General features: G+C 44.8%; 1 protein-coding gene across 1 annotated transcript in view; it reads left to right on the top strand.

The window, feature by feature from the left end:
* DOK3 (docking protein 3) overlaps window positions 1-18,963 on the top strand; it is a 76,891-nt gene that overhangs the window by 19,295 nt on the left and 38,633 nt on the right. The window contains exon 2 of the mRNA XM_085618328.1: window positions 14,492-14,782. Coding sequence (XP_085474454.1) covers window positions 14,492-14,782 — 291 coding nt within the window. The remainder of the gene's footprint in view (window positions 1-14,491; window positions 14,783-18,963) is intronic.

An 18,963-nucleotide genomic window follows, 5' to 3' on the forward strand; every position in this document is an offset into this window, starting at 1 on the left:
TATGGGAAAATGTGTTCATGCATATGGCCCAAAGACATTTGTTTCCTAGCTGGTAGGTGGTCTTGTTATGCACTCCTGCATGGACTCAAACGTCTATTGGTTTACCAGTGTTTGGGAGGGGAGAATTGCTCTGCTCGTCTTGAGTTTAGGTTTATCCAATTCAACCTCAGTTGCCAGTTTGCTTACATCTTCTCTAGTGACTCCATCCAACTCTTAACTACCACCATTTTATCACAAAAAATTCAGAGAGTATGAATCGCATAGGAATGCATATACCTGGCTTTATAGAAAGTCCAGTTGTGTTTCCTTAAGTTTTGCCCCACAGCATCATAGGCAGTGATGTTAAAACGTTTGAGTATGACATACAGACATGTTGTATGTTTCATTGTGGGGGGGATAATTGAAGGTTTTCTGTGCCCGTACAACAGAAGAGGGGCACATGAATTTAGACTGTACCATGTCATTTTCTTAGGTGTGCCAACTCCTGTACGGGTACAACTAACTTAGACCACCACATAGGTGAGTGCCACTCAAGTAGGAAAAAAGTGTTCACATCCTATAAGAGGAGCCTCTGTACTAAACGTCTTTCAGTAACTTGAGCGCCATAGAGCTCACACCTGCTGTTCCCCTGGTATCACTTCTCAATTTCTCTTCCTTCTTCTTTCCATTTGCAGCCGCACTTTCACCTTTGTGGTTCATTGCACTCGTATTTAGTTTTGTTTGCCTGACAGCAAGAGCTCATAGTCAATGTCTGAATTTCCCTTAAGATCAAGTAAACCTTACATCTAATAGGAATGGATTTGATATCAAGCTCTGGAGAAAGAATTAGATCTCTCTTTCACGAAACCTTCTGTTTAGGTCTTGCCTACAGACAGCTTTCAGCTACTTGCTGTCAAAAGGCCTCTTGTGAACCATACCGAAAACCTTCAATCGGCTTTGTGCAAGTCCATTGCTTACAATTGGTTGGCTTTCTTGTCACTATAGTTAACTTACTTTTCATTCAATGGCTTTCATCCCTCTTCTCTTGTTTGTTGTTTCCATCTTTACTATCAATGTGATTAGAATGACTTGTATCCTTCCATTGCTAACATTTTGGGATCTGCTTTCTTTCTATATCCTTCAGTACTCCATTGGGCCCTGCCAGTATTGGCTCTCGAGAAGAGAGAACTCGGCTTCATTTGTCTCTCTTCTTGGACTAGCCAAGGGACCATCATACTAAACAGATTTACACTCCAGAATTTGATTAAACAAATTCTGGCAAGGACAATAGGTCTTGCCTTTCTAAGATGTTACCCAGACTTTTATTTTCTTTTACACTGTTTTGCGTCAGTGATGTTCCGCATGAGCAAAAAAAATGGTTGTTTGCCAATTTGGAACTACATTGTAAAGACAAGGAAAACTACTGCACTGTTATTACATATATATGTGCGCATGTGTTGCCAAACATGTGCACATTTGCCTCATAATGCTGTAAACGTTCTTGCTTTTTTGTCTTTTAAATTTACTGTTCCAAGATAGAGGACACCAATCTTGGAACAGTAAATTAAATATATGCATGAAAACACAATACATTAAGAAAGTGACCATATGGTTAGCAATTTGGAGCTGTTGGGCTTTCCAAAAAAAAAAAAAAAACTTTTTTTTCTAAAGGATTACCATTTTGCGTTGTGGGGGAGCACTGGAGGAGTGGGTCGGAGGGGAACGCAATGCATCAGTGGGAGAAACAGGTGAGCGTGGGAGGGCTTAAAAATCAATAAAAAGAGCTGGAGGTGTGGGAGGCGCAACGGATGATTTGGGTGGGGGAATAGGACAACATAGAAACTGTGGGGGCAGGGACATCGGGGGTGGAAGTGATGCACAGAGGCGAGAGCAAGAAGACACATGCACTCCAATTGGGTGCTGAAATAAAGGGAAAAGGGTAATTCCGTGATTGTAAGCAGTGCAGGGATGCAAGTCATTATAAGACGCAGGGTTATTAGTTGCAGGGTGAGTACCCACCACAAGAACTAATCACAGTCCTTGCAAGGGTAATGCACTAATTCACTAAATAAACGTGAGCTCAACCACCTGCTATCTATGACACAGAGCAGGCAGGCTAAACTTATAGGTAATATGTAAAGTATTTATGCAGTACTAAAACAATTCTAAAGTCAAAATGCAAAATAATAAAAATCCCCCCCAAAATTAAAAATAGAGTATCATTTAATAAATAAAACGACACAAAAATGACAAAAATCCAATAAGGGGAACCAGATAAATTATTTTTTCAATTTCAAGTTGAGATATCGCAAAGAAGCGCAAAGTGCCAATGATAGTCAGTCACTGTAGATCAGGACCTAGGGGCAATTTGATGCTGACCGTGATGGAGCGTTGGTTAGATGCACTAACCAAGTTCGTCTTGGTGAAAGGTTTTAGCTTCTGACTTTAGTCCATTAAGTCCCAATCCACCATAGGAGTACACTTCTAATACCCCCAGGAGCTCAATCGTACTTGGAGATTCACAGGGTGGCAGGCAGAGTCCAGTCCAGGTCCAGTTGCCACTGATCAGCTGGGCAGTTGCAGGAAAGGCCTCTTGTTGCTTATTTGTATCTCTGTAACTTGAACAGGAGGCCATCCTTATGACTGCTGCAGTCCATTTCTTTGTCCTGTGTACAAGAGAGAGAGCAGGTCTAATCTTCTAGGCTCTTCTCAGGTCTCAGACAGCAGATCCAGTCCTCTTCTGATCTTTCACAGATAAGGGGTGATCTGAAGTAGGTGTCTGTATATGCCACATTTATGACTGGCACAAGCTTGCAGGTGGAAATGACACCTGGGGACACCATAGCTAAAGAGGCAAGGTTCTCTGAACTAATGCTACCCACTTTGGGCATTTCCAAGATGGCTAAAGTCTTTGGCCACTCTAAATGTGGGCTCTGAAGGCTGGGGGTGTGTGTGGAGCGTGTACTATGGTAATCCCATGCCCTCCCATATCTAACACCAAAATCAAGTTTTAGGCAGTCCCTGTACCGACAACAACCTTAGAGAGAAGTAGGACAAAAATTAGCTTTCAGTTGTCAGACAGTGCATACACACATTGTTTTGATATTCTGTTTTCCTCTTTTGAAGTGTGCCCCAAATGTCATATGAAATACCCCTGCAGACCTGTCAAGCGGGTCTTGGCACTTCAACAGGATTGGACTCTGGGAGTCAATACAAGGGTGCATACATATATATTAGCTATATCTGCTTGTGACAGGGTAGTCCTCTTTGAAGTTAATCAAGTCCGTGGTCCCAGCCCACAGACCATCCTGTCAGGGTACAAGAACACCTCCCCAAACCTAAGGTCTTTGGAATCTGTCCTGGGATCAAGGTCACACCTCATGCACACCCATTGAAATGCTAATTACTGGCTGAAGGGAGCAAGCGAAATTCAGATTTAGATTCCAGGGACATTATGGACACCAAGCAGGGCAAAGGTGACTTTTTAAGTCATGTTTCCAAAATATTTATTACAAGTGCGACTTCACCAGTGAATTGGGTGTGTAATAACTATTTCAAAAAGTCCCCCAAAATACTTTTAGGTGTTTCCTATGTGGAAATAACATTTATTAAACGTAATATTGCATTCCAATGCTTTCCAATGGAGCAGTTAACCCTGCTACTGTACACATTTCTATTGAGGTGCTCCTTACTGTAAGGGCATACTTAATATTAAACTCACAAAAGGTGATGGGAGAATGCTTGCAACAAGCCTAACCAGTGGTAATTCTGTTGGGTAGCATTCAAACTCATAGTTCTTTTCCCACCATGCACCTCAGATTAGACCCAGCCATATGCATATCTGTTTAGGTCCTACTCCAAAGGGAACAGTCCAGGCCAAATCGGCAAGCCAGTTCCTTTCTGATCTGTAACGCAAGCAACTCAAGAGCTGTTTTGCCCTGATGGAGTCTCTTTTGTTTGGTGTAGCTTGGTTCCAGTGGCATAGTCAGCAAGGGATCCATGTCTGGGGATACCCTTGGCCACCTACAGTGTTATACCTAGGGTGTTATATCAAGTACACAAAAGGTGATGGTCAGATGCTTGCAAGAAGTCTACCCACTGGTGATCACTCGGGGTAGCATTCTAAGCCATCCTTCTTTTTGCCGATCAGGCCACCTCAGATTAAACCCATCCATGTACAAATCAGTCTTGGCCGTGCTCCAATGGGAACAGTCCACACTGAACTGCAAAGCCAGGCTCTCTCTGAGCAAGAACACAAGCAACCCAGGACCGGTTTCACCCTGACTGGGGCTCTTCAGTAGGGTGTAGCTTGGTTCCAATGGCACAGTGAGCCAGGGACCCACTTTTGGGCATGCTGGGGTTAATATTAACCTTTATATGTCCGACCTTTAAACTCTTGATGCACACTGGCTTAATGGACAGTAAGGCATCATTTATTATAAATGTATAAATATAGTATAAACAAATATTTATAAGAAGGTTTTTTAGCCCTGTCAAAAAGGGGTTATTCTGACAGGGCAAATTTCCAGTTGAAACCTGCACAGCCATGTTTGCATTGTAACCGCAGCGGGTGGAACATTGAGTGCTGCAGCCCACTGGTAACATTTAACTTACAGGTCCCGGATACACTTTAAAACCATATAATAGGATCTTATAGGTAAGTTAAATATACCAATCAGTGTATGTCAATTTGGCCATGTTGAAAGGAGGAGCAGACCACTTTACCACTGGTTAGCAGGGATAAGTGCACTGAGTTCTATAGTACAAAGAAGACACCTTATCTGGGGGGACCCCAGAGAAAGGGCACATTTCCAACAGTCGTCTATGAAAATAAAGGTAAAGACACTGTGCTGCAGTGGAGGTTAGACACGAAAAGAGGATGAAAATCCACTGAGTAAGAAGCAAGCAATTGAGTTTAACAAGAAATCCAGCCATGGTACTCAAGACCTGAAGCCTACTGTAAAAGTTAGATGGTGCTCCTAATAACGGTTCTTAAATTACCTTATAAGCCATGACAGGTACCCCACAGGTTTACAACCTCTGGTCACATGAAGAAAAACTATTCAGAAGTAGCTCTGTGTCAGTGACACTATTGTGTCCCTCCTAAAGTGGAGGAATGGCAGCTGTTCCTGCAATGAAACAATTATTACAAAAAATAGTTATTCCAGACTAATGGGGGAAATAGTGATTTAAAATGATATGGGGGTAAAGCCTTAATATTGGAATAATTAAACTTTTATAATAGTTTAGGTTGAATCCATAACACATAAGGGATGGGCTTAAGTGCCCAATAAAAAGGACTCCTCGCTTAATGGTATTTAAAAAAAATCATTTCTGCCTTTCTCTAAAATTATTTTAGCTCATCTTATTAGTATTTAGCACTGTTTATTCTGTATTCCTTGAAGAAATGAAGCTACAATGTGTTTACTTCTATATTTACATTGTGTGCTTGGATCCCTTTTGTCTTCAGCACTTTTAGCAGGGAGACAAAAGACAGTGAGGGGTTCATATGATAATATTATCGTCGTACTGCAAACACACATGCACATTTGCAGTAATGTAAGTAAATCTCAACGCTGTTTAGCCTCCGATCCAGTCATACTGCACAGATAATGGATTTGCATCTGTGATTGACAGTATGGAAAGACACAGAAAGGACAATCTACATTCTTACTTTTACTGTTTTTAAATAAATACAGTCAAGCAAACAATTTTATGTCTGTTTTTATGTGTACAAATGGAAACCTTTGGCCCTCACCAATAAATAGGGGACAAGAGACATTAATGGAGTGTAGCAGAAACCAAAGTACCACTAATGAACAAGCTGCGGGGGATGGTTTGGTGTAGTTCTAGATTACAGCATCCTTGTAGGAATGTATTCTTAATGTGTGACATATTACCTCATCACACAAAAAGAAGCAGAAGTGGAAAAGATTGCTTAAAGAGTTATATATGGCAAAGTCAACATGTTTGAAAACTGCCCGCGCCCACACAAGTGTGTCACCTCCTCTACTTTTTTTTCTTTGTCTTATTATTTGCCCTTTCTTGTACATACATTACTTAGAAAGTAAAGTAAATCTTTGCACTGGGGCAAGATGTCTTCCTTTTTTAAATTCACCTATTAGGCTATAAAAAAAACCATAAGGCGAAGGTTCTAGAAGACTAAATGGTCTGTTTCAAGAGTGGTCCCCACACCTTACGGTAGAGATGATTTTCCAAAAATCAAATTGTCCTAAATTAGAACTTTTTGCCTGTCAACCAGACACAAAGCACCCCCTTTATGAACCATGCACAAGCAGGGATTACGTCTCTGTGCAAAATTACTCTGGTGAGCCCCACAATGAAACAATGTAATTTGTTTTTTTTAGAAATCTTGATTCAAGTCTGTATGGTTGAAAGTCACTGGTGTAGTCACAGTGTCTTTCCTGCACCTGATTCCGATATTTGCGATGGACCCACTAGGTTTCTGAAAAGGACACTCACATCCTTAAGCTCCTGATGGGCGCTCTACATTATTTCCTTAAAAGTCTCTCAACTTTGCTAGAGATTGAATAAACCCTCAAGTGGAGCTCCCTTGAACTTAGTTGAGTACCATCCTCATGTCTGGGCCGTGATATGTTTAACTGTTGGTGGCAACTGATTAATAGTTATGTGGTACACGCCTATTTACCTGCACACTGTACTGTTGTGCGGTCTAGCAGCGGGCAGGGCGGAGCAAGGGAGGAGGAACGGGAAGAGGAGGCGCCAGGAAAGGAAAGGCAGTCAGTGTAGGGATACCGAAGGAAGAGGTCAGAATAAAGAGTTGCCCACAAGAGAGTACGGTGTCCGTGATTATTGTGGGGGGCCGCAGGGGAACACGACAGCTGGCGACGAGGGTGGGATGAGCGGCAGGCTCTCCCGAACCCCAACGAGTAATCGAGCTCACCCGAGTGTAGGCGGCGAAAGAAGACGACCGGAGCGCTGATACGCGCGCGGTGCACCCAGAACCTGAACCGGAGCCTGTGGGGCAGAAGTCAGGAGAACGTGAGGACGGGGGAGAAGCCTAAACTCTGCTCGAGTTCTTCTCTCCCCGCAAGACGAGTGCCCCACAAGAGAGTGACCTCCCACGTGAGAGCCCCACCCCCCCGCGCACAACGAGGAAGGCGCGCGTGCGAGTCTAAGCGGCAACAGCAGCGGTGAAGCCTACCTGCCCGGTACCTGCTGTGACCCCCGGAGCTGGTGAGTGAAGCTCTGTTAGTAGCGCTGCAGTAAACAGAAAGCAGCAGCTTGAGCCTCGTGTGAAGCCCTGAGCGAGCGTTACTCCGGCGGCCATCTTGAACTCAGGCAATCCTCCTGGGACACCCCCCCCATTAAAGTGAGTTGGCGGCCATCTTGAAGTCAGGCGCCTAGGAGTCACCGAGGGAGAACAAACAAGCATAAGCATACCCAGGACAAGTTCTCAACAAGCACAGGCAAAGGCAAGTGTACAACAAACAAGCACGAGCAAAGCCACGATAAAGGAACAAACAAGCACGAGCAAAGTCAAGACAAAGAAACAAACAAGCACGAGCAAACCCGAGACAAGTGTGTAACAAACTCAGGTGCGAGCACGCAAGCTGACAGAAGTGAACTGACCCGAGCGCACGGGATCCACAATGTTGAATCAAGGATCACCGACACGACAGGAGGCAAAACCCATCGTCATGGGACTATCACACCTGCGCCCTCCTGAGCCCCTGACGCTTGTAGTCGGTAGCAGCATGGGCCCTCGATGGGAAGAATGGATCGAGGATTTCGAGGACTATATCAAAGGCTCCAAGGTGCTCGGGGATGAGGATCAGCTAATTGCGCTCCGCAATCTCGTGGGAAAAGATGTCAGCAAAATGATCAAAGAAATCCCCGCTGCAGATGCAAGAACGTACGCCAAGGTACGAGAAGCTCTGGATAAGAAATTCATACACAAGAAGAATGTGGACTATGAGAGGTATGTGTTCCAGCGAGCGCGTCAGGAGAAAGATGAAATAATGGGCGCCTATATAACACAACTACGGCGGTTGGCGCGTCACTGCAACTTTGAATCGTTCTCGACGGACGACGCCATACGCTTGCGCGTTATCGACGGCTGTCAGTCGGAGACCCTCCGAAGGAAACTATTAAAGAAGAGCCACACCCTGGACGAAATCGAAGAACTAACGAGGGTGCATGACCAGGCCGAGGAACAGGCCAAGTCCATGGAATCAGGGTGTACGGAACGCAAGGAACTTGTATGCCAAGTACGCACCAGTCGTCCCCGCCGAGGGTCGAAAGAGCGCGACCGGCCCACCCGGCCATCGTCGCACCGCCGCCACCCAGGACATCGGCGGCCGGACTCCGGGAGGAGGAGCAGGCGGAATGATCACGTGAAGAAGGCGCCTGCGCGACGATGTTACAGATGTGGGTATGACTTTCCACACAGCGGAGCGTGTCCTGCCATGGGCCAACAGTGCCGCAAGTGTGGCCGAAGCCATCATTTTGAAGCCATGTGCGGGGAGTATCGCCGTGAGAAAGATAAGAATGCACCTGAGTCTTCACGAAGTGGCACCCGCCGGCACCATGTGCGAGCCGTGCATGATCGCCACAAGTCATCATCAAGGTCCTCCCATTCCAGCAGGGAGTCGCGGTCATCAAGGTGGTCAAGGAGATCTCCATCTCGAGACTCTGGGTCAGCCTCAGACGAACGAGAATACTCGGTGGAGTACGCGAACATGATTGCTGACCCGGACCAACTTAAAAAATATCCCCGACTGGACATCAGTGTAGGTGACCATAACACGAAGTTTGTAATGGACAGTGGAGCATCTCTGAATTACATCCCAGTGACCGAATACAGGAAGATGAACCCTCGCCCCCGACTGAGCCCTGCACACGTCCGTGTCTACACCTGGATGTCCAGGAAGCCACTTCCGTGCCTGGGGAAATTTCCAACCATACTGAGGCACCAAACGACATCAGTCCCAGCGGTGATACATGCCATAGAGGGGCCGGAGGCGGACTGTCTCCTCAGCCTGCCAACTGCCGAACGACTAAGACTGGTAGAAATCCTTTACCGCGTCACCAATGACAGCGACATCGTCCACAAATTCCCGAAATTGTTCACAGGACTTGGGAAAATGAACAGAGGCCAGATCCGCCTTCATATCGATGACCAGGCCTGACCCGTGGCCCAACATCCTCGGAAGGTTCCCTTCCACCTTCAGCAGGCCGTGGAAGACGAACTACAGGACCTCCTGACAGCTGACATCATCGAGCGTACAGAGGGCCCCACGCCGTGGGTGTCACCAGTGGTGATTGTCCCAAAGAAAGGAACCCCGGGGAAAGTCCGGCTATGTGTGGACATGCGCATGCCCAACACAGCTATCGAGAGAGAGCGCCACCCAGGACCCCACTTGAGTGACATGATAGCCGCCCTAAATGGCGCGCGAGTGTTTTCTAAATTGGACCTTAACAAAGGGTATCATCAACTGGAACTCCACGAAGACTCTCGATACATTACAACGTTTGCAACGCACCTGGGGTTATTCAGATATAAAAGGTTAAACTTTGGCCTATCATCAGCCGCCGAGATATTCCAAGAAGCCATCCGGCAAACTATCCATCATATCCCCAACACACTGAACTACAGTGACGACATCCTGGTGTATGGGGCAAACATTCAGGCTCATGACACAGCCTTAGACCGAGTCTGCCACGCCCTTTTGGAGGCAAATCTAACACTCAACAAAGAGAAATGCAAATTCCATCAAGCAAATCTGAAATTCTTTGGGCATATTTTCTCCGGGGCGGGGATGAAGCCTGACCCGGACAAAGTGAGCTCGTTGAACGACACCAAGAGCCCACGGGATGTCAGCGACGTGCGGTCCTTCCTGGGAATGGCGAGCTATTGCTCACGGTACATTGAAGATTACGCCACCCTCAGTCACCCCCTCCGGAGGCTGACCAAACAAGGCCAGACATTTGAGTGGACTCCAGAGTGCGAGCGAGCCTTTCAGGACATCAAACAGGCCGTAGGAAAAGCTGACAGTTTGGCATATTTTAGCCCTGAGCGCAAGACCGAAATCACAGTGGACGCAAGCCCCGTTGGTCTAGGTGCCATCCTGGCACAATACGATAAGGACACTGACCAGCGTCACATAGTGGCCCATGCCAGCCGAAGCCTTTCCGATACAGAGAAGGCCTACTCGCAACCCGAAAAGGAGAGTCTCGCGGTAGTGTGGGCCTGTGAGCACTTTCACGTGTTCATATATGGGAAACACTTCACCATGGTGACGGACCATCAAGCACTCGTCACCATCTTTGGGAACCCGCGTTCCAAAATGCCACCTCGCATCGAACGCTGGGGACTACGTCTGCAAGAATACACATTCACCATTGTCCACAAACCGGGGAAGTCAGCCAACCCAGCTGATTACATGTCAAGACACCCCGAAGCCTCCCAACGTCCTGCTCCATCTGTAGCCGAGGAGTACATCCACTTCGTAGTGGATCAGGCACGGCCGCCGGCTGTTCCTTTAGAAGTCATCCAACAAGCCACCTCGCAGGATGAACTGCTACAAAGAGTGATCCAGAGGGTACAAGCACATCGGTGGCGACAGGACGACACACCTGAAGAGAGTGACCCGCTGAAGCGTCAAGAGCTGCAGGCGTTCAGACACGTGAGCGAGGAACTATCCATCACGGCGGAGGGCCTGCTCCTGAGAGACCACCGGATTGTCATCCCACAACAACTGCGCCAGGGAGTCATCAATCTGGCGCATGAGAGCCACCGCGGTGTGGTTGCGACCAAGAGAGCCCTTCGCGAGCGTGTCTGGTTCCCGTTTCTAGACAAAATGGTGGAACTTACCCATAAGGACTGTCCGCAGTGCCAATTAGTAGGGCACAGTGACCCCCCAGCCCCGCTTCAAATGACACCACTACCATCGGGAGTGTGGCAGGATCTAGCCATGGATTTTTACGGCCCCATGCAATCGGGCAAGTACGTGCTGGTGATAGTTGATGAATATTCGAGATTCCCCATTGCCAGATTTGTCCCTTCCACTGGAGCAGCTACCACACTCGCTGTCCTGGATGAAGTGTTCGCAGCCTGGGGAGTACCGAAAGTGCTGAAAACGGACAATGGTCCTCCGTTCAACGGGCAGGAGTTCAGTGAATTCATGAAACTGATGGATGTCCGACACCGGCGGATAACACCATTATGGCCACAGGCCAACGGTACTGTTGAGAGATTCATGGCCACTCTCAAGAAAACTTTCCAGCAGGCAGTGCTTGACAGACGAGACATGCAAACAGCCCTCAATGACGTGCTCCGCTCATACCGAACGACGCCTCATGCCACCACAGGCAAATGTCCAGCGACACTCATGCTGGGGCGCCCCGTTCGGACACGGATACCCACCTGGGAAGGAGCCTTACAACCAGTGTCTCCAGATCGCATCCATCGAGAAATAGTGGCTACCGATAGGGCCCGCAAAGAAGGCATGAAAACGTATGCTGACGGCCGGAGGCGAGCTCGGTCGCTCTCTTTCCGAGAAGGAGACTGTGTAGTGGTTAAGCAGGAACAATGTAAGAAAACGGATAGTAGGTTTCGAGCAGAGCCCCTGACAGTCACTCGACAGAAGGGAACAATGTTGACGGCAGAATCAGACAGTAGGCGCATTACTCGAAATGTGTCTCACTTCCAAAAATGTAGCTCGGCTCTGCAGGAAGCGCTGGAGTCGCGGCTAGAGTCACCAAGAACTGAACAGACTGTGCAGCGACGTGAACCTGCCACTGACCCGGAGGGGGAAAGTGGAGGCAACCCCACTGTGGTAGCAGAAGGTCGGCCTCTCAGACCACGACGAACAATTCGCCAGCCCCGACGGCTAATTGAGGAGATGTAAATATTCTGTGAGTTTTGTTCTGTTAACAAAGGGGGAGATGTACTGTTGTGCGGTCTAGCAGCGGGCAGGGCGGAGCAAGGGAGGAGGAACGGGAAGAGGAGGCGCCAGGAAAGGAAAGGCAGTCAGTGTAGGGATACCGAAGGAAGAGGTCAGAATAAAGAGTTGCCCACAAGAGAGTACGGTGTCCGTGATTATTGTGGGGGGCCGCAGGGGAACACGACACACACCAAGCTGAGAAGGTTACCTATTATCCCCCCAGTGAATCTATGTAGTCTGTGATGAGTAGAACTTCTCACCTCTTCAAGACTCTGAGATGTATGCTTGAAGCATGTTTTGGTGTGCATGAGGGGTGAAGTACCCCCAGGTAAGGGGTTCGCCAGTGGACGAATAGCTTCAAGAAGGTGACTTTCTATGTTAAACTGATTAGGCTTGAAGATAGCTGTCTCCCCTGCAGGTACACCCATCCCCTGTGCTGTTCAGTCCCCTTCACCCTCACTGAACAGGCTACACGAGCCAGGCTGCTCTGTGTCTGGTTTAGACCAACAAATGTTCAGTGGAACAGGGAAGGATCCATGGTGCCCACCTCGCTGTATCGGCCCACTTCAGTCAGGTCCACCTCTGGCCTAAAAAGAACCTTCTGTTTGACAAAGACTGTTGCCAACAACATGGCCACTCCTTACACCTGAACACAACTATAGGGTGACTGCTCTAGAGCAGAAGGAGGACCAAAGTCAAGCAATCGAGGATCTCATTGACTGAAGTGTCGTCTAAGTGAAATCCACAAACCTTGATGGTGTTATCGGGAGCTTGGCATCAGCGTGAAATTACAACCTCTCAGACGAGTATCGTATGTTCGTTATTAAACAGACAAAAGTGAACTTTAGGTCAGATACACTTTAATCTAGTTGGATCCCTCCAAACAAATAAATCCACAAGTTCTGAGTGGCTTCTTCATCCCCACAACTGCACTGTATGAGAATGGAAGCTTGCCCAGTCAGACAGAGGATGTGTTCAGTTTTCACTTCCGGTGAAGTTGCCCTTGGCTGTCCACTCAATAACCCTGTTGTGAGATACTTTACTCCTCTCTGCTGCTTTCACATTATCAATGCTTTCTCAGATCTCATTTTATGCATCGAATATTCACTCTTTGTGCCTTGATTATGAAGCGTCATCACACTTATCATTTTCATTTCGTTTACTATAAATGTTTTCACTTTTCGCTTTGTTTGCAAGCAGTTTGGTTTTCCAACCTCTCTACTATGATGTGTTTAGCTCCTTTCCCCTTATCTTCGGGTCTTACTTAAGCTATAAAGAAATCGCAAAAATAAACAAACTCTCAATCTGCTTCTATATGTCTCCGTGGAAGGATGTGTCACTCACTAGGTTGTTTCTGCCATTACTTCACTCTTTACTCCTCTGCTCCCTTATTACTTTTATCAAGTTCCAATGCTTAATCCTCAGACTCTCTAACTCCCCTTTAATTTTCTCTCTTATCTAATCACTCTCCTTTGTTCTCTTCTTCTATTTTTTTTACCCATTTCCTTTTGAAATTCCAACCTCCTTTTCTCTCTAATCTTCCTTTCTCATAGCTCTCTTTCTATATCTAATTAGCCTTAACAAACCTCTTAGTCACTCATTCATTGTCTACTTGGCCCTCCTAATCCCCACATCCTTTCTTTTTTGGGTTTCACCTCTTACTCCTTTGCCTTTTCCTATTGTTCCAAATATTTCTTTATTTCCATCACTGTCTTTCACTGCCCACACTTTCCTGTATTTGCAGATCCCTTTCATTTTACTCAACAGCTTAGTCTTAGCACCCTCTATATCCCGCTCACTCATTTATTCTCCATAGTTCTCCTCCTTTTCCTTCTTTCATTCTACCACATCCTCATATCTCTTCCTTTGCTCCCCTATCTTCTTCCACCTCTCTTTTCTCCTGCACTCCTCCTTTCTATCATCATCACCTTCTCCTCAATTTATAATTGACTTAATATTTTTATTTTTTGCAATTTTTATATAGCGTAATTTTGGCCAAAGGGCATTGGAGTGCATAACATGAGCACCAGATTACATTACTCAAGGCCAGTTTTTTTTAAGCACAAAGATATTTAGTGATCTGCCAGAATCACAGGAGGTCGAGTCAACGCAAGGACTTGAACCTGATTCCCCATTGCCAGAGTCGGCGACATTTCCTCCTCCACCATTTCTTCCCCATTATCCTCTTCTTCACCATCATCTCCTCCCCATCCTGCTACATTATCTCTTCTTCTTTTCCTCACTGTCCTATTAACCTCAGATTCTCTCTTACTTCCATTCAGAGGGGGCGTGAACGGGCAGATCTGGCTGTATTGTTCTGATTGGAGCATGACCAATGAAGATTTGCATGTAGGTGGCCCCATTTTGTAATGGCACTGAAACCTTAAAGAGTAGAGGTACGAGTAAGCTAATTACCAGTGGTTCAGATTAATTCAAGCATTTCCAACCAGTTCTTTTTTGCTGTCGCCCCCTAGGGTGGCCCTTTCTTCTCTTCACACTTTGGTGCTCTCACTACTTTCACTCCTAATTTCTACATAAACACCTAGGCTCTTTCATATTGTTTCACCATCTTGTGTCCTCAGAAGTGCTGGAAGAAGACGCGGGCGCAACTCTTCAGGGCCAGCCCATCGGGCGTGGCCCGGATCGAGACCTACGAGGTGAAGGATGGGAGTGCCAAGGAGAGAACCAGCATTAAGAAGTCTGAGCGCAGGGTGCTGAGGCTAGCGGACTGTGTGAGCATCGTGGATGCAGGGGGCGACAACTGCCCCAAGGGCACTCACCCCTTTTACTTCACCACCACTGATAAGACTCACGTGCTGGCGGCAGAGGACCACGAGGAGTGGGTAGCCCAAATCTGCCAGCTGGCATTCCAGGTGAGGATGCTCAAGATGCTGTAGGACCTATTGGCATTGTCATTAATTTAGAAAGAAACCTTTAAAGAGTTTCGAACGATCACACCATACACAGGCAGCCTGTACCACCCTCACATTGTTAGCAGGGGTGTGGCTACTATTGGTGTAGCAGGTGCAGTGGTAACAGGGACCAAGCACCAAGGGAGCCCTATTAATTGCTGTATTTTACTTCCCCAACAGCAGTCAAAGAAGCCATTTTATTTGCTTGCACAGGGGCCCATGACATCTTTGCTACCCTACTGATGGTTTCACCAACAGATCCACTTCGGACTAAGAGGTTACAGGTGGGGGTACCTCATACAGAGTACAGGAAGTTTCCCACGGATCATGACTTAGAATAATTTTTACAATATTTAAATGATCCAAAGCCCAAATCTAACAATTTGTGTATAATGCTCTGATGACATATTTTAGAGACGTAAACCCTACAGATGCCATAAAATAACTTCAACAAAGGGTTACTTAGAGACGAAGATGCTGGGGTATAAACTATATCTATCTCTGTTCAGTCAAGGCAAGCGCCTTAGAACAGCAATCTGAAATAGACATAAAAGACAGTGATTGAGATTCGGAGAAGAACGTCTGGGTATTAGTTGACAGCAAACTACACATGCGCAGCCAATGTTATCCATCAGCCGAAGACTGAGAATGGCAGACCAGGTTCTTAACAGAGCCGAGTTGTCATCAAACCTATTTAGGAGATTTGCAAAGAGCACCCAGAGTACATAACATCAGCAGTGGGTGCTCACTGAACTTGATCGAATTGTAATTTACTGGAGAGAAGAGCACTCTTCCTGTTTAAGGCGTTGGACAGCCCTTGGATATGACTGTTAGTGTCTTTGCATACTTATTTTCTTAATTCTTCAGACAAAGGACCGGATTTAGATCTCGACGGATGGGTTACTCTGACACAACAGTGCCGGATAACCCGCCTGTCGAAATATAAATCCCATAGGATATAATGGTATTTATATTTCGAAGGACAGGATATCTGCCACTGTTGTGACGGAATAATCCATCCGCCGAGATCTAAATAATGCCCAAAGTTTGTAATGTGTTCAATTATAACAATGTTTTGGAAATAAATTCTTTATTGTGTTAGTACTTAGATAATTGCATTCCATTTTTGAAAAAAATCTAATTAAAAACATTAATGAATTTTTGCCCAAAAAGAGTTATTTATTTTTTGCTGGACTGCTAAAGAGTGGGCTATTTTTGCAGTTTCTCTTAGATTAAGATGTTCCTGCAACAATGTAACTTCATGATTTTATGACAAAGCATGGAAAGGGAATTGGAAATTAATATGGTATATGTGTTCTTAGGAAACCTGATAGTAAACTTGAATATGATCTGATAATTAAAAAAAAAAAAACATTTGCCTGAATCATGTTTGGTTTAAATCTTTAGTGAATCAAATAAATGATCGGGCTCTAAGGCAAGATTTCCTCCAAGGCTTAACTTAGAATTTAGTTGAGTTGACTACACACTGAAAGTAAGAGAGGAGGCGGAGGAACATGTGGTGAACACACAGCTTTAAAATCCTGTCCTGGAATATTGCAGGCTGGAAGTCTAAATATAAGGAATTGCAAATCAAATTCTTGTTGTATTTGAATAGGTACAATGTGAATTTTCTCCAAGAAACGTTGGCCTGCAAGGCAATTTATTTTTATGTACTTGTGAATTTTACCTCGTAGGATGCACAGCAAGGAGTGGTCGCACACAGGGTTGTCTAGCTATATTTATGAGAAGTATTTGTTAGATAAACCATTTGCTTTTTATTCACAGATCCTTCAGGCTGTTTATTACTACTTTGCAGGTCATTTGGGTGACAAGATTTTTTGGGGTAACCTTTATCTGCACCCACAGGGTAATATGATGCATAAGAAAAATCAGGTTAAGAGAGTGGTATCCAGAACAGCCGAGGGTGTTTCTGGCAATACTATGTTCATGTCTGGTCTTTATATGTCAAAATGCATTTCAAATATGATGTGGTGCATATTACTAAAATGAAGTCATCAAGGTGAATTGACCGGGACAACTTAGAGACTACACTGTAAGATAAGAGGGATGCTAATTATTATTAATGTGCTTGTGGCAACCAATTTTACTGATTATTTTCACCTTGAATGTGATAGGCCAGCTCAGAGTCTCCCTCATTAATTGACGTACAGCCTCATGCATCAACCCAAAATCCAGTCGGTAAAATACCGATTCGCTAATAGCTCCCGGTATTAAGTTAAAAATACCCAATCCCAATGCATCAACCCAAAAGCAGAAATCGCTATTTAAGGAATCCTTAAATAGCGATTCTTTAAATAGGGATTCCTTAAATACCGATTCCTTAAATAGGGATTCCTTAAATACCGATTCCTTAAATAGCGATTGCATTTAAGGAATCCCAAAGTGAGATTCCTTAAATGCAATGCATCAAAGTTAAAAAATTAGCGATTTCGCTAATAGGGGGAGCAAATTACCATGAAGATGAACTGCATGGTAATTTGCAAAAACTTTGAAAAATGCACTTTTGTGCATTTTTCAAAGTTTCATGTTGCGCACACACATGCCCTTAGAGCATGTGTGTGTGCAACATATGTGCACATATCATTTTCAGGGGTGCTATAGGGTGTCATTTTGACACCCTTGCACCCTTGAAATTGCATGAGCAATTAGCGAGAACCTACTGGTACTCGCTATTTGCTCATGCAATCTCCGAATCATTCCTATGGGCCTGGAGGCCCATAGGAATGATTGGGACGGCATTCCTTAATTGCTACTCGCTATTTGCTAGTAGCAATTAAGGAAAGTTAAGGAATCGCTATTTGAATAGCGATTCCTACATGCATAGCCTTTTGCTATTCCTTATTAGCGAATCCTTATTTTTCGCTAATAAGGAATCGCAAATGCTAATGTTGATGCATATGCCCCAATATTTGTTTGCGGCCTTTTATGATCATATATTGCAGCTTTTTGTCTAGGCAATATATTACATAGTGATCATTATAACCAAATGTATGAGTTTGGTTCAGTCTGTCTTCCCTCACTACCTGGAGTAGTGTGAAAAATGCTTGTGGAAGAATATGCTGGAGCGCTAAAGTCAGATGTACTTTACAGCTGGTAATGGAAACTGTTAAATGTATAGACCTAGAGTAGTCAGAACAACATTAGATGTTTCACTTCTGCTTATTAATCTCTGCTGCACTTCATTGTGGGTGAAACTGGGGTTACTCCAAACTTAAAAAGAAGACAAACCAACAAAGATATTACCAGAACTTTGTTCTTTAGTAATTCCAATCATCAATTGGCAAAAGGTTATGATTACCTTAAGTACTAGGTCACAGCAGAAAGGGGTTTAAGGACCTGAAAGAAAACATCTTCAGAAGTCATGTAGAAAAAAAATATTTTTGAAAGGACGATCACCTATCAGTTCAGTTCAGTTCATAAACTTTATTCGGGTAACTTGGTACCCATAAAAGCACAACATCATAAAAAAGTAAATAACAGATGGAGGGTTGACAGTACATGGTGATAAGACATTTGTAGTGATATAACTATAGCATTTGATAAATTTAGTGACAAGTTAAAAAAGAACTTCATTGGTAATAAATAAATGATTTACTATTAATAAAACATTATGTCAACTAACAATTACACAGAGAGAGTCAATCAAAAATAAGAACTCAGGGATTGGGCATAGTTTTACGTGCTCTTGTGGCAATTCTCAAAAAGGTGCTTATGCGGAGAATCAGCTCTTCATCGGCCAGGGAGACTAAGCATGAGTAAGCGTTGTTCAGACTAATGGGTCTTCTCTTTTTAAAAAATGGATTTAAAAGCCACTGTGTATATTTTATATAATACTTACAAAAAAATAAAAAATGTAAAATTGATTGGCCACTCACCCCATCACAAGGGCATGGTACGTGATCAAGATAATGGTGGTAGCCAAGAGGAAAGCACAGTGCAAATCTGACAGTTCCTGCTCTAAGATGGAATAATAGGCTCCTTTCCCAATGGCTCATGCGTAGGGTGAGGTATATAGGTAGTGGATGGTGATGCTGTTCAATAGACATATAACTAAGAACAGAAGATTTCTTGGATTCCAGACCAATCCTTGCTGTATTATATAAAGAGTAGAGAACATCTCT

The sequence above is a fragment of the Triturus cristatus genome, chromosome 7 (genome assembly GCF_964204655.1).
Source record: "Triturus cristatus chromosome 7, aTriCri1.1, whole genome shotgun sequence".
Taxonomy (NCBI): Eukaryota; Metazoa; Chordata; class Amphibia; order Caudata; family Salamandridae; genus Triturus; species Triturus cristatus.